Below are 14,692 nucleotides of genomic sequence, written 5' to 3'. Positions count from 1 at the left end.
AGCTCCCTTCTCTGTTAGGGGATAGCCTGTTGGCCTGCAGCCAGGGGACTGCTCCCCGTGCTTTGTAGCACTGCCTGCAGGTGCTGAACTTCAGAATTCATGGTGGTATCTGGCTTTTGGAGAGTGGAACCTTCTCCTTTCAAAGTTACATTAGATGGCATTTTTCCAAGGGAGTGGCTTAAGTGTATTTCCCTCAGCATGCAAGTTGCTGATACTTGTTCTCTCAACAGGCTGCTGATACGCTTGCTGTGAGGCAGAAGAGAAGGATCTATGATATCACCAATGTTCTGGAGGGGATTGATCTCATTGAGAAGAAGTCAAAAAACAGCATTCAGTGGAAGTAAGTTATGTCAATTCTGCAAATTTTCACATGCCTAAGAGCAACAAAAATGGCTTCTTTCTACTTCTTCTGACTAAATAAACACCATATGACACCATAAACAACATTATGACACCATAAAATTAACATTGTGCTAATCAATGAACAATGTGATGTTGTAGAAGTACAGTAAAGTTGCAAATTAACTGTATTTGTTTTCCCTTTAACTTGTGTCTGTGATACATAAAATCAAGTTTAAAGCACACGGAAAAGAATCTTTCAGAAAACTTGTAGTGCTGCTTTATGACTAGCACTTGTAGTTGAAAAATTCACCCAGAATGAATCTGGGAGGGCTGTCAGGACACACAGTCTCCACCTATCTGCCCTACCACAGTCAGTGCCTGTTTTCTCTTAGGTCTCTGAAGGTAAAAGCTCAAGATAAGAATTATAGGGGAAGGAGCTAAGGCCTGCAAAATAGTTCCAACACAGAAAAAAAAAGTGTTCCAAAAGAAGATAAATTTTTGTAGAGGAAAATTCTAAATTTGATCGGAATTAAAGAATTTTCATTTTCCTGTCAAAACACTACTGGGAGGTTAAATGCTCATTTCCTTCATATTGAATATTAGTAGATTTTCCAAATGTTGAAAATAGTCTTTAGAAATTATCATTGGATATTTGCTTTAGATTTTTACTTGTGGTTTCATGAACCCTTATACCTTTTTAAGAGGAGTAGGTGCTGGTTGCAATACAAAAGAAGTCATAGACAGGCTGAGGTATCTGGAAGCTGAAATTGAAGATTTAGAACTAAAAGAAAAAGAATTGGATCAGCAGAAATTGTGGCTTCAGCAAAGTATCAAGAACGTCATGGATGATTCTACAAACCACCAATATCCTTTTAAATTAATTGTGTGCATTTTGGAACTAGAATTAAAGCAACAGTTAAAGTGTAGGTAATGGATAAAGCATAATGTAACTCATTTAGCAAGGTACAGCAAGTATTTTTTCTGGTTTTACTTCAACAAAAGAAGATATAAATCTTATTTATGTGACTTTTTAACTTCCATGACTGTGATTGGTAACATGAAAATAATTTAGCATACATATATATATATATATGTACAGCAGTAACTATTAAGTCAATAGTATAATCCTAGTGTCTTACTTAAATTTAGTGATACTGCTTTCCAGAACTTAAATTTAAATTTTGTTACCAGTGCTTTACATGAATCTTTTTTGTCTCTTCATTCTTTTGAAAAGATTAAGCTATCAGCCAAAGATAAATGGAGTTGACAATGTCCTGAAGCTTGTTGGGTTTCAAACTAGAAAAAAAAATCCTGTATATAAATACCAGAGAGTTGCAGCTGCATTGCTTATAAGCATGTGTCTAGCTGTCTTGCAAAACAGACACCTGAGAATGGGAGCAGGAAAGTGCCCTTCCAATCTATAATACTATTGATAAGTACTTAAAAATTACTGGAGTTTCTGTTCAGAAACTGTTTCTGTAAAATGGATTTTGTAGCAAAGGAGATTGAAGTTATATGTTAGAAAAACTTTTGGTAGAGCTAGCACTGAAATTGATCCCCCAGGGAGGCGGTGGAATATCTGTCACTGGAGGTTTTGCAGAAGAGGAAAGACAAACATCTGTCTGGAATGTCTGAACAGTGGATTTATCCTACCTTGAGGCAGAGGAATGGGATGGCAGGTGAATTCTGAAGTTCCCTCTAGCAGTATTTCTGTGTGATTCTGGGAAATGCTGATACATACCTGAATTCTGTATTGTCAGATTGGCAAAGTAAATGGTATTCCTCAAAACAAGATTTTACATGTTCTCCTTTTTTAGAAGAATCTCTTCTTGTTCAAGCTACACAACTATTTTTCTTTTTGTATTTTCTTTGCTGGTACAGGTATTTTCTTTAAAACACAGAACTCTTGTTATTTGTAACATGCCATTCTGAAAGTCAAAAATAATACCTTGATTACACCTCTGACAATAATAACATTATAGTTTAGGCTCAGTTTGGACAAACTTCTGAAGGACAGCAAATACTAGTTTTATATTGTATTAAGAAAAATGTTCCTTGACATAAATTACATTTTCATATGTCACCCATGAAGATATCTGCAACTGCTTCAATGGTAAGTTGCTGCTAGGCTGTATTTCTAAAGTGAGTGATTTGTTGAAAACTAACTTGCTAACCTGCTTTTTTCCTGCAAGTATTATGAACTGAGAAGTACTCAATAGTGATCATTACTAGGTAGAGGTCTCATAATGTTCATGGCTACCAAGTTTTGGCATTTTCCAGTTGTAGTCATAGATTGTATAGAGTGGAAGCTCAGCTGGAGTCCTGGTTTTGGGTGTCTTTTTTGGTAATAATACTTTTCAGCAGCTTGCCATGGGCTATTAATGGAACCAGAGACAAGATATGTTGGTTCAGCCCTCCAGAACCAGGAAGATGCAAATTTTGTATCATGTTCTGGTGGCAACTGTGGCCAGACAGAGCTTGTGATGCTGTACAAATGGAACCAGCAGAAGGTCAGTGATGGGGCATTGCTACTAAATCTAAAGCATTCCCGTACAGGTGGTTTGAAGAAATTGCTGGGAAGTGCTGGGAAGTGCTGGCAGAAGTTACTTTCCTTGACATCATCTCCTGATCCTGGGGTACCCAAGGAAGGTTGTTGTTCAGCCTCCAGCTAGGCTCAAATCTATCTTCTCTTTGACACAAGGAAGACTTTTTAAATAAAAACACTAGATTAGAAAACTACTGCAGAATTTAACAAAAATGGGCTGTTACTGAACAGAGGTTAGTCATTACAAAACATGGAGGGAGCTGGCATGGTGCTCACATAGTACTTCACCTAAGTGTTTCTTAGGAGGCAGAGAAAGAAAAGTGTTACTCCAAATCAGTTATGGACAAAGAGGAAATGATGTGCAGGGAAGCAAGTAACCTGCAGTATTGTGCCAGTGCTGTGCATGTAAATGTGGTCCCCTGATTTTAACCAGCACATTTTAATGTGCATAGTAAACCACAGATGAGTGTGACAGACAGCTGTTACATCCTAGTTGTATGTGCTGTGGAAGCCACGAGCTTAGACACTTGGAAGTGCTGGCACTGAAAATGAACATTAATACCTCTTGTTCCTTCTGTTAAATCTCTGTAGTACCACCAGTCATCAAAGTCATAAAGTGAGCTAGACCAGAGATCTGGTTTAGCTGAAGTCATATGAGGAGCAGCTGAGGGAGCTGGGGTTGTTTAGCCTGGAAAAAAGGAGGTTCAAGGGAGACCTTATCACTGTCTACAAGTACCTGAAAGGAGGCTGTAGCCAGGTGGGGGTCAATCTCTTCTCCCAGGCAGCCAGTGACAGGACAAGAGGATATGGCCTCAAGCTGCACCAGGGAGGTTCAGGTTGGACATCAGGAAAAATTTCTTCAAGAAAGGCTGATTAAACATTGGATCAGGCTACCCAGGAAGGTGGTGGAGTCACTGTCCATGGAGGTACTCAAGGAACAACTGGACACGACACTTAGTGCTGTGGTCTAGTTGACATGGTTGTGATCAGTCAAAGGTTGGACTTTATGATCTTGGAGGTCTTTTCCAACCTAAATGATTATTTGATTCTGTGAAAAAAGGAACAAGTTAAATATTTTCACCTTATGTTATATATACAACTAGATGACAAATGTGGTAAATCTTGTACTGTTGTGAAAAGGTTTTTGCAACTATGATTTTAGTATTGGAATTCTGTGATTTATACTATGCAATATACTTGGATCTTAGAGACTGCACATGTCCTACCACAGGTTTATATATGCTAAATTACATAGTACTTTAAGTGGCCTTAGAGAATTTCCAGATCTCATTTGAGTGGATACTATACAAGACTTAAAAAAAATACACTTAACACTTTCTTAAAAATTGCTGTTTAACCAGGAGATACACTTCTAGCAATTCAAGCACCTTGTGGTACACAGTTAGAAGTACCTAGACCTGAACTGGTATGTACGTGTTTCTCATTTCCCCTAAGTGTTATAGAGCAATAGTGGCAAAGAAGAGCTGTTTTAGAGCAGAGGATTTCTCTCTATCCATGTGCAAGAGGATGGGAGAAAGGATTAAGATCGTTTCAATTGAGAAGAGGGAGGCTGGACAGAAAAAAGTGGGTTTTGTACACTTAGATAGACTAATAGTAACCCTGCCTTCTATTAAAACCAAAATAGACAAGTTCTTCTCTCTTGCTTTTAAATGTTGCAGCTTTCAAAATATTGCATAGTTGTCATGAATTCTCTCGGGAATTCTGTGACTTTAATGTGTCAAGTTTCTCTGTTACATTGTTAAAATGGATCTCGTATGAAAAAGCCTTTTAGATTTAGTTTTGATGTAATTTAGATTTAGTCTCATGGGTACTAGACTGGATAGAGAAACAGACTGCAATCTCACTTTTGCCAAAAGGATTAAATTGGCAAGATTAAAGTAGGAAGCCAAATTATTTACTTCTGTCCATCTTTAACTTTTTTGTTGTTGTTGTTGTTGTTGTTGTTGTTGCAGCACTTGATTTTAAATAGTGTTTAAATAGTTGGGAGAGAGCATGGTATGAAGCGTGATAGCCACTGTGCTTATAGAAGGCTGAAATTCACCTGAGAAGTTTCACAAGCTATTTTTAGTGAGGCTAAGCACAGTCTTATATTGGTAAAAGCCTCCAAGGGTAGAGCCATGAAGCTGATCAGTGTACTATCTTTGTCTGTCTCTGCTGAAATCAGTTCAGGCAATGGTAAGGTTCTCTGTAAGACCCCAGTTAGCAGCTGTGATGTTGGATTTTGGTTTTTTTTCTTTTTGTTCAGGACTAAAACAGTTGATCTTAGTCTTCATCACTTTGTAGAGTTCCAAGTTCTCAAGGAACAGTAACTTTCATAATACATCATCTTTGCAGGGACAGAACGGACAGAAGAAATATCAGATCAGTCTTAAAAGTAGTTCAGGACCTATCCATGTGCTGCTCATAAACAAAGAGTCAAGCTCCTCCAAGCCCACAGTGTTTCCAGTTCCTCCACCTGATGACCTTGCACAGCCCCCATCTCAGCCTGCAGCTCCAGCAACTCCACTTAAACCAGCTGCAGCTCCTCCAAATCCCCTAGAACAACGTGACCCGAACCAAGGACAGGAGTTACTGCAAACAGCAGCTGCAGACACACCATCAGGTGGATCCCGGGGTTTTCCTGTCTCTGATGGGTGGGGGAGGAAGGCAGCTGGAGGGAAAGAAGAAACTGTTGAGGAAGGTGGTAGACAAAGGAAAGATTAAGAATTTGCATAGGTTAGCAGCTGTCAATTAAAAAACTACTCCAGGGCCTTAGTAACAGCCCTCAGGAGGTTACAGACACCTCTTCCTCTTCTGTCTGGTGAAATAGCTGCTTCCCTCACATCTTACCATTTTACACTGAACAGGTTTTGGATGTAATCCTGTTAATTATTCTGAGGTGCTTCTCCAGAATGCATTATGGAGCAAAATTGCAAACCTCTTGACAGAGGATATGATTTGAACGTGTACCTTTTAATGAGATTGAAAAGACAGGCACAAGTTCCAGCTATTGTACCACAAGGTCGCTTACCTTCTTCCACATAGCCACAATTAAGAGGCTGCCTGAATATCAGGTACTTTTTTCATAGTAACACTAAATTAATAGATAATAGGAGAAGATTTAAGGAAATGCTGTATTACAACTGCATTCCTGAGGGTTCTGATTTCCTTCATTTATTGACCTTTAATTAATTGACAATTAAATTGTGCCTGTGACTGTGGAAGGGGAAGACTTCTCTCACCTGATCCCAGACACTGGCTACCTTCACCTCAAAAGACAAAGCTGGGGGCAGGTGCTGTGTGTTCTGTTTCACTGTAACAGACTTGTAATGCACCTTCCCGTCTGTGTAGATGGCAGCACCCAGCAGGACAGCACAGCCCCCACAGCCCCTTACTCCAGCCTTCCGGAGCCAGAGCTCTATCCCAGCCTGTCTGGAGACAGTGCCCAAGCCTCAGCCAGCTCCAGTGACTACCAGAGCTTGCTGCCTCTGGATGTCAACTGCATTCTCAAGCCAAACTCATTTGACATTGCAAAGATGGAGGAGCCTGCAGGTAGGAAGCAGTAGTTCCTGTTTAAATATCTCCCTGGTTCCCTGAGCCCTTCTTAGTGACCAAATTACCAATAAGTTACACAGAGGAAAACACAAGTCTCTGTTTATCTTCTATGAAGCCACTGAGGCAGCTCTGAGGAGCATACTAATTTTGAGCAAATGAGTTTCTTTGCCACCAAATAAGCCTCATGGCTTATATGGCTCTTGGGTTTTAAGAGATAAGTGGGAAAAATGTATGGGGGGCAAAAACTGAGGGATACAAAGATAAGTATATTTTACATGTACATGGCATACTATCTCTGTAGCTCCTACACTAGGCAATCCAGTGTTTTAATGCAAAGAATGTGTTGGCTGCTATAAACACATATTTAAAAACCCCACATACATAAAGCATGTGCTCCTGTCTTTCACAGGAAATATCAGTGGAGATATTATTGATGAACTCATGTCTTCTGATGGTAAGTATTTATCTTCTCTAATAATCACAAGTAGCAGCATGGGTTTTGTGTGTAGAAGGCATCTGTTAAATCTGATGCTGAAAGTCAGTATGAAACTACTTCTTTCCCATGTTGCCTCCTCTGTCACTTTTGTCTTTGCTCCCCTTTCTGTTCCCTGCCAGTTTATTTAACAGTAAAAATAGGAAAAACTTAATCCAACAAGCACTCACCTGCATGAATAACCCACCAGTATTTAATTTAGGGAAAAAGAAAGAACAAGCTGACGACTAGTGTGCTGCCTTACAATATAAATGCTTTGAATAAGTATTTCAGAATATAGTTCTGGATGCAGACTGATACATGTCCATCTGTAGTACACTAACAGAACAAGTGTCACCCATTTCTGTTATTGCATGTCCTTGGCCATAAGAGTGTAGCACTGAACCACAGCTACTACAGAATTCATATGCTCCCTACTTCTCTGTCACTCTCACTGAGGTGGCAGGCAAGGAGGTGAACTTGACTCGCTTTGTTCCTTTTGCACTGTATTCTGTAAGGCCTGTAATAATATCTGCCCCTCAAGAAGACCACTTCAGGGCCCATCCAGAAAGAGATGGGGTTGTAAGAGCGAAGGGGCAAGACGGGATTCTGTCAACGTGCCAGTATGTGGTTAACATGGAAACACCCTCTGCTTCTAGAGCACAGATATAGACAAAGGAATATAAATATAAATTATGGCTTTCTGATTAAAGTTTTCAAAAGCTGCTCAGGAACCTCGTTGCTGCAGAAGAAGAAATTAAACCCATATTCCACAGCTATCACTCCACTTCAGCAAACTGACTTAAAATACCAAGCAAAAAATGGCAGATACATCACTTACTGCCTTAGTTTGAATGCAGTACAGGTTTTCGTGGTATGTATCTCAGTGAGCTTGTCAGATTACCAAGACTATTTTAATTATTAAGACTAACCCTTATGACAAACATACTGAAATATGATAGGGCTGATTTTCCAAGTGTTTTAATTTAAAATAAACTATTCCTGCTTTACAGTTTTTCCTCTCTTACGACTCTCTCCTACTCCCGGAGATGACTACAACTTTAACCTGGATGATAATGAAGGAGTCTGTGATCTCTTTGATGTGCAGATACTAAATTATTAGATATTATGTCAACCAGACTACTTATCTACCTCTAACTGTAACAATCTAGACTTCTTCATAACCTAAGTATTTGAATAATGAACTTCTTAGTTCACTGACTCTGGGAGTATATTTCCTTTTGCTTCCTTTAACTACTTCACAAAACAAACTCAAGAACAAGAAAAAAGGGCTCTTATTAAAAATTCTGGCACTTTTTCACCTGAGTGTTTTTCTGTCTAAGCCAATTGTTTGGAGTTTTCTTTAGTAAGAAAAGTGAAAATACCTTATAGCATTTTGATCATTTTTTAAAAAATGATTAGTCTTCTTGCTCACAGTTAACAGCATTTTCTTTGAAGCTTTACTGCCAAGCTTTCTATTTTTTAACTTTTCAAACAATTTTGAAGCTTTTACTGCCAAGTTGAAAGGTGAAGGGTATCAACTTGAGTTATGCTAAACTGTTTCAGTGAACCAATTTTGTGAAGTGCCTTCTGTTTTAGCACTTTAAGTTTCTCACACTGACTTCTGACATTCCACTTTCCTAGATGATAGGAAAGGTCTGTTTGTAGTTTGTATTGAAGTGTGCCAATACTTGTATATTAACAAAATTTTTTTAATAAAATTGTGCAAACAAAGCCAAAACCATCAGTATTTGTGGTCTTTCATTTCTTGCAACCCCTTTGTTGTCCATTTTGCATTACAACTGAGATAACAGGCTTGTGGCAGCATCCACGTTTGCTGGTTCCTCTTCCAGATTTGTGGAAACCTGGAAAAAAAAGAGTTTCAGTTTAAAGCATAAAATAATTTCATTTTATTCTGCTTGGAAGAAAAAACCCCAGACTAATAAATATCCATTGGCCAGAAGATTAATTTGACTTTTATATATTTAATTTCAGCTAATTTTGCAGTTATATTTCAATAATATGGGGGGATTGCAGGATACACTGAAGTTGAGACATAAGCAGAAAATGCTTTGTGCTTTGGGAGTGTCGTATCAGTAACATAACACATGCAGCCCAACTGAGACAGGCTCAGCTTTTAGTTCACAACTGGTCTCAACAACATTTTTGCAACTTTGGAGAAAATACAGCCTGAGTGATGTAGAGCCCTACTAGCAGAGGAGCAGTAGTACAGTCTGAATTCTTGGAGGAATAAATAACAAGCCAGCAGGGACAGGACCACTGGCTCCAGCTGCCTTGAAATCCTGGCTTGGCTTCATCCTGTGCTGGCAGCACTGTCACTTATGTTTCATTTTTCCCTCAGCCTCTCCTTAAGGTATTTGACACTTGTTTAGTTGCTCCCAGCTGTACAGAAACTTGATCGTCTCAGGCACACTGACAACTCATGTCCACTTCTTCAAATACCACGTTCTCCCAATAGCAGGATGGATTTATCTGCATCTCATCCTGAACCACTGCTTTCTCTGCCTGAAACTGTGCCGAGAGCATCAGTCAGCAGAAAGAGTTTACATGGAGGAATTTGTCAGGAATTAAACTTTTATGAATTAATTCTTGTGCAAGAGTGCAAGTAGGCCTGTATTTAAAAAAAAGACAAAGGCAAGAGAAATACTGTCTTGAAGCCCAAGTGCTAAAACCTCTACTACAGAAATTGCTGCTTCAGGTGTTGGTCCTTCTGATGAGGTAATACCAAGGCTTAGAAATCAGGAACAAAGAGAGGCAGAACTGGTTGTTTCAAAGAACTGTCAGGAGCTTCAGGTGGGGAACAGCCAGGTTCATCCTCTCTGTGTCTATTCATGTAGAGATACAAGGGGATGGAGCTGAGACTAACTTCAAAAAGAAACAATTAGAAATCAGCTAGAACGTAATTTAAAAATAGGCTTTTGAAGCGTGCTTCAGCATGGCTGCTACCCTCTTCTCTCTCTAGTAGTTATATAGAATTTGAACATGCTAACTAGGTTTCAGCATTGCCACACAAATGAAATTCATAAAACTGGGATTCTAGCTTTAAAGTAACTGCATGAATTCACAGATTCACAGAATATTCTGTGGAAGGGACCCACAAGGATCATCAAATTCATCTCTTAAGTAAATGGCCCCTAAACAGGTTGAACTCAGCACCTTGGTATTACCAGCACCACACTGACCAACTGAGCTTATTGTCTGCAGTCTAAGAGCCACATTATAATGCTTTAAACACACACATTCTTTTCATTCTCCTCAGATTTTTACAATAGGAAATTACCTGCTGAGTGTTCTGAGGTTCTGCTGAGGTACCTTTTGATAGCTGCCGGATTTCTTTCTGAACTTCAGCAAATGCTTTATTTATTGTGCTAACTTTTTCAGCATTTTTAATATTTATCTGTGAGAGAAAAAAATACACACATTGTTATTTTTAACAAAAATTCCACTGATGTGAAACTGCCCCATTTTTGTGCAATTATGCAGACAGTGTTACATGCTGCTTTACCTGTTACTTCATTAGGTCATCTAGCTGTGTACTAATAAATTCAAAATTAAGAGTTAAACTTGCTCTACTGGAATGGGAGCCCATAGGAAGAGAACACAGAGAAAACAAAAGTCAGGCTTCACAGGCCCTGCTACACCACCCTCGGCTCTTAGCTGGAATGAAGTCCCTGGAAGGGTTCCTTCCTTCATCTCTGGTGGACTGACCCTGGCTGGATGCCAGGTGCCCACCAAAGCTACTCTATTGCTGCCTTCTTCAGCTGGATAGGGGACAGGAAATATAATGAAAGGCTCATGGGTAGAGATAAGGACAGAGAGAGATCACTCACCAGTTGCCATCATAGGCAGAACAGACTCAACTCGAGGAAAATGAATTGCATTTGTTGTCAAACAAATGCTGCAGAGGAATCTCAGCTCACCTCTTCCCCCCTCCTTCTTCACCGACCTTGGTGTTTGCAGGACTGTTTCTTTTAAAAATTCTCACTCCTCTGTTCTGACTGCTGCTAGTGGTATGCTTAACTACATCAATCCAGAGGCACTATCAGTACCTGATGGGCTCTGCCTTGGCCAGCATCACATCCATCCTGAAGCCAGCTGGCATTGGCCCTTGCAGACATAAGGGAAGCTTCTGGCAGCTTTTTAGAGAAGCCACACCTGAAGTCCCTCAAACCAAATACAATTTTTAAATGATTTTACTAAGCTGAATTTCTTCCAGTAGCTTACCTTTCATCATCACACCTTGCATCCTAATTGTTTGTACTATAGGTCTGGCCAACAACATCTACCAGGATTTGCCACAGTATTTAAAGAAACTCTGCAGCTGCAGCAGAGTGGAATGTGTCTCTCTGGGCTCTTCAGCCTCTCTTTTAGCCCAAGTATGCCTTTGTAAGTTATTTCATCAAAGATTTTACTTTCAAAGAGGAAGTGCTAGAATATGGACATGTGTTGCACTCAGGGGACTGTCTGTGGTAGAGGAGCAGGGTGGATGCAAGAGGGCATAAACTGTCACCACTGCAGCAAACTAAGATTGAACTGATCTGAGCCCTAGCACCTGCTGCTTCCAAAGTCTGAAACAGGATCTTAGCCAGGTAATGACCTATTACATTGCAAACATTCCAGAAGCATGCTCATAGGTCTTCAGGCAGCCCCATATTTCAGCATACCTACTGATGTTTCAAAGACTACCCCCATAGTTCATCTCTGAGCGATTTAAACAGGCAGAAGCACACTGTGAATGGTTACACGTATTCATTTTACTTTCAAAGCCTCCATAATTTCAGAGTACATATACAGTAACAACAATTCTATTCTGACTGACCAGGAAAACCAGTATTAAGAAAGCAGTGGCAATGAGGCTGACAGACAGGCCTACTCAGATGAACATTTGAACTGGGACAGTGACTGGAGAAATACAGCCCCAGCTCCCAGCTCTGATCAGAGTGGCTGGACTGTTGGTAACATGATGTACAAAGAGCATGTGTTCAGTCAGAGCTTGTCACCATCTTCCAGCTTCACAGGGGTTTTAGAAGGTTCCAGTCAGTTTTAATAGTGATATTTGCAAGTACGCAGGCAGGACTTGTCCACAGAAAGAGGCTCTATAGCTAGCACGGGTACCTACATCAAAAGTTGTCTGAACAGTTACAATGGGCTTTTAGCTATTAATGAGTAAATGTATTTTAGTGATTTTTTTTCTGAACATCTTCTTATACTGCTTACTGATAAGTAAATCACATTAAGCCCAAAGGCTTAATGCATTAAAGAACACAGCTTCAAACACAGAGAATAAAATTTTACTCCTAATAAGCTTTTCAAGACTATGAAACTCAGACATTTCATGAATATGATTTTAAACCTGTTTCTCCCTTTATTATACAGAACAGTCTAGACTAAGAGGAGATGTGACGCCAGCAACATGAAATTGTTTTTTCTAAAGTTTGTTACATTCCTGTCCACCAGATTCATTTGTCAAGTGGAGCTTGCAGGAGAAAATTTGAAACAACCTTTTTTTAAAAAGCCATTTACTTGTGTTTGTCCAGTAGACTGCAACTGCATCAAATGGAGAAAATAAGCCACTATCTGCTTTTATTATTTTTGTTACCAGATGCTTTTCTGGAGGGACAGCTGAACTCTTGCAGAACACACACACCTCTCAGGCTGGAGGCAGGGTTTAAGAAGATACCATATAATGACTCACTGATCACAACAGGAAAACTCTTGCTAAGATCACCCCCATCCCTCTTCCCCTGCATTGCTCCCTGCTCCATGACCCACTCTCTCCCTCCTCGCGGCTGTGCTCCTCTACAGATACAAAAATAACAATATTATTTTTGCTTCTTTGTTTCTCTATTGCTTTACTAAGTTAAACTGGCTCACAGAAGCATCTACAGAGCATCACAGCACATGTAAGGGGCAAAAAACGGGCAGAGAGGAATTAAGAGCACAACATCCAGCAGTGCAGAGTCCCAGCTCTGTTCACTGCATCTCACTGACAGTTTTACTTGACAGCTGAGGCAAATAAACAGCTACTGGATCAAAAAAAGCTCCATCCTTTCTGGTTCTTCCCCACCAAAATGCTTCTCTCTGCATTAATTCATTCATAATTAAGTTTGTTCAACTCACCAACCCAGCACATAAAAATGCAAAATGTATTTTTAATGGCTCTTGCTGCTGATTTAGCAAGTTGAGTCACCTAGTCGGCGTAGAGTTCCTGAGCCTGCATCAAGGAGAGCTGTGGGAATGTAGCCCAGAGCCTGGCAAATGGATCCCTCCCTGGGACTAGGAACGTGATGGAAAGGAGCAGGACTTACCCTCGTTAGATGTACTATGCCCGGTGGTTTGGATCAAGGCATTTAGTTAAACTCTACCCTGAATTACACCCTCAGCGACGCTGTGAAAGCAGTCCAGTGAACGCGAACTCGCTGAACTGCTGATGCGCCCTTTAGCCTCGCATTCCCGAGGACAAGGCCAGATACTACCACGCTTCCCAAACGACACCCCTCAAGCACAGCCGGATGCCTTCTGTGGCATATGCCTGCAAATTAGTTAAATGAACTTCTTGTGCTTCTCCTTTTGCAGATGATACATACATTTTTTCACATACAAACCTAATTTTCGGGTGAAAATCGTGCATTTTGCCGTTTTGTGCCCGGACGCGCACTGCCCCTAAACCAGCTCGATTTAATCAGTTCCGAGCGCTTGCTGCGCCGCGCAGCGAGGTCGAAGGGGAGGAATCCCCGCCGGGCCGAGGCCTCCCGCGGGCGCCGCAGCAGGGCCGGGGCCCTCCCCGTGGTGGGGCGCTGCCGGAGCCCGGCCAGCGCCTCCTCCCGCCACGGCACTCACCTGCTTCAGCCCGGAGGTGACGGGCCGCGCCTTGCCCTTGGCCTTGGCCCTGAGGACGCCGCTGCGGGCGATGCGGAACACGCTGCCGGCCTTGGCGGCCCCGCTGCGGCTCTTGCCCATGGCGGCGGCGACGGCGCGCGGGCGGGTGACGTCACACAGGGCTGTGACGCGAGGAGCCGCCCATGGCCCACAGCGCCGCGCGGGGCCGCCAGGGGGCGAGCGCCGCCTCGGGTGGGCGCTGTGGAGCCGCGCCGGGGAGCGGGAGTGGCGGAGTGTTGCTGTCCTGTCCCTGTCCCTGTCCCTGTCCCTGTGCCTGTCCCTGTCCCTGTCCCTGTCCCTGTCCCTGTGCCTTCCCGGTCCGGTCCCGGCGTCGGCCTCGGCCCCAGCCCTGCTTGCCTCTCCCGCGCCTTCGCGGCCAGCTTTTGGAGCACGGGAAGGCTGAGAGCTGCTTGGCGCGCGCCCGCAGCCCAAGCGGAGTCCAAAGCTCCGCGTTGCCACAAGCACCTGCCCACGGGCAGCCCCCGGCACACGCGGAGCTTGGATAAATTCCCAGCGAGTTTGTGGGACACCCTCCTGCCTCACGGCCCCGCTTGGGAAAACGTGAAATCTTCCTGCGGCCCGTTCCAAAGGAATGGGGTTTACACCTCTGGGAGAAAAACGGGAGGGGACGCAGCGGTGCGGACTTGGCTTTACTTTCGCGAGTGGCAGGGGTGACCCCAGGAATGGGCACTGCCGTCTTTCCCTGCCGCACAGCTCGTGTTCTGGCGGGACGGGGGCTGGTGGAGACACCTTCCCTCTGTTGGAGCGGCTCTTGAGAGATGGCACTGCCTTCCCCGGGCCACCCCGACGGTGCTGGGGGAGGCTGGGGAGAGCCTGGGTGACGAAGGGCATGGGGCGACAACAGGCACGGACGGGCC

At 42.4% G+C, this 14,692-nt stretch overlaps 2 protein-coding genes across 3 annotated transcripts in view; one reads left to right on the top strand and one right to left on the bottom strand.

Moving 5' to 3' along the window:
* E2F5 (E2F transcription factor 5) overlaps positions 1–8,655 on the top strand; it is a 15,841-nt gene extending 7,186 nt beyond the window's left edge. For both annotated transcript variants that reach the window (XM_068185781.1, XM_068185776.1), the window contains exons 2-9: positions 231–340; positions 1,045–1,208; positions 2,414–2,455; positions 4,249–4,313; positions 5,243–5,510; positions 6,239–6,439; positions 6,852–6,896; positions 7,928–8,655. In XM_068185781.1, coding sequence (XP_068041882.1) covers positions 231–340; positions 1,045–1,208; positions 2,414–2,455; positions 4,249–4,313; positions 5,243–5,510; positions 6,239–6,439; positions 6,852–6,896; positions 7,928–8,037 — 1,005 coding nt within the window. In that variant the 3' untranslated portion in view covers positions 8,038–8,655. The remainder of the gene's footprint in view (positions 1–230; positions 341–1,044; positions 1,209–2,413; positions 2,456–4,248; positions 4,314–5,242; positions 5,511–6,238; positions 6,440–6,851; positions 6,897–7,927) is intronic.
* RBIS (ribosomal biogenesis factor) lies at positions 7,880–14,681 on the bottom strand. Its single transcript, XM_068185793.1, has 3 exons — positions 13,776–14,681; positions 10,216–10,332; positions 7,880–8,779 (listed from the first exon to the last, which is right to left on the bottom strand). The coding sequence occupies exons 1-3, from the start codon at positions 14,664–14,666 to the stop codon at positions 8,711–8,713; spliced, it is 1,077 nt and encodes a 358-aa protein (XP_068041894.1). The 5' UTR covers positions 14,667–14,681; the 3' UTR covers positions 7,880–8,710.
* Between the last annotated feature and the right edge of the window lie 11 nt (positions 14,682–14,692).

This window comes from Anomalospiza imberbis, chromosome 1 (genome assembly GCF_031753505.1).
Source record: "Anomalospiza imberbis isolate Cuckoo-Finch-1a 21T00152 chromosome 1, ASM3175350v1, whole genome shotgun sequence".
Lineage (NCBI taxonomy): Eukaryota > Metazoa > Chordata > Aves > Passeriformes > Viduidae > Anomalospiza > Anomalospiza imberbis.
The sequence above is the reverse complement of the archived record's forward strand: the minus strand, read 5'-3'. Positions and strand labels throughout refer to the sequence as shown.

Excerpts from the sequence above, each read along its gene's own strand:
- RBIS (XM_068185793.1), bottom strand. The coding sequence starts at position 14,666 with ATGCCCTTCGTCACCCAGGCTCTCCCCAGCCTCCCCCAGCACCGTCGG. Across the intron at positions 10,333-13,775 it reads TCACCTCCGGGCTGAAGCAG|ATAAATATTAAAAATGCTGA; the intron begins GTGAGTGCCGTG and ends TTTCTCTCACAG. Across the intron at positions 8,780-10,215 it reads AACCTCAGAACACTCAGCAG|GTTTCCACAAATCTGGAAGA; the intron begins GTAATTTCCTAT and ends TTTTTTTTCCAG.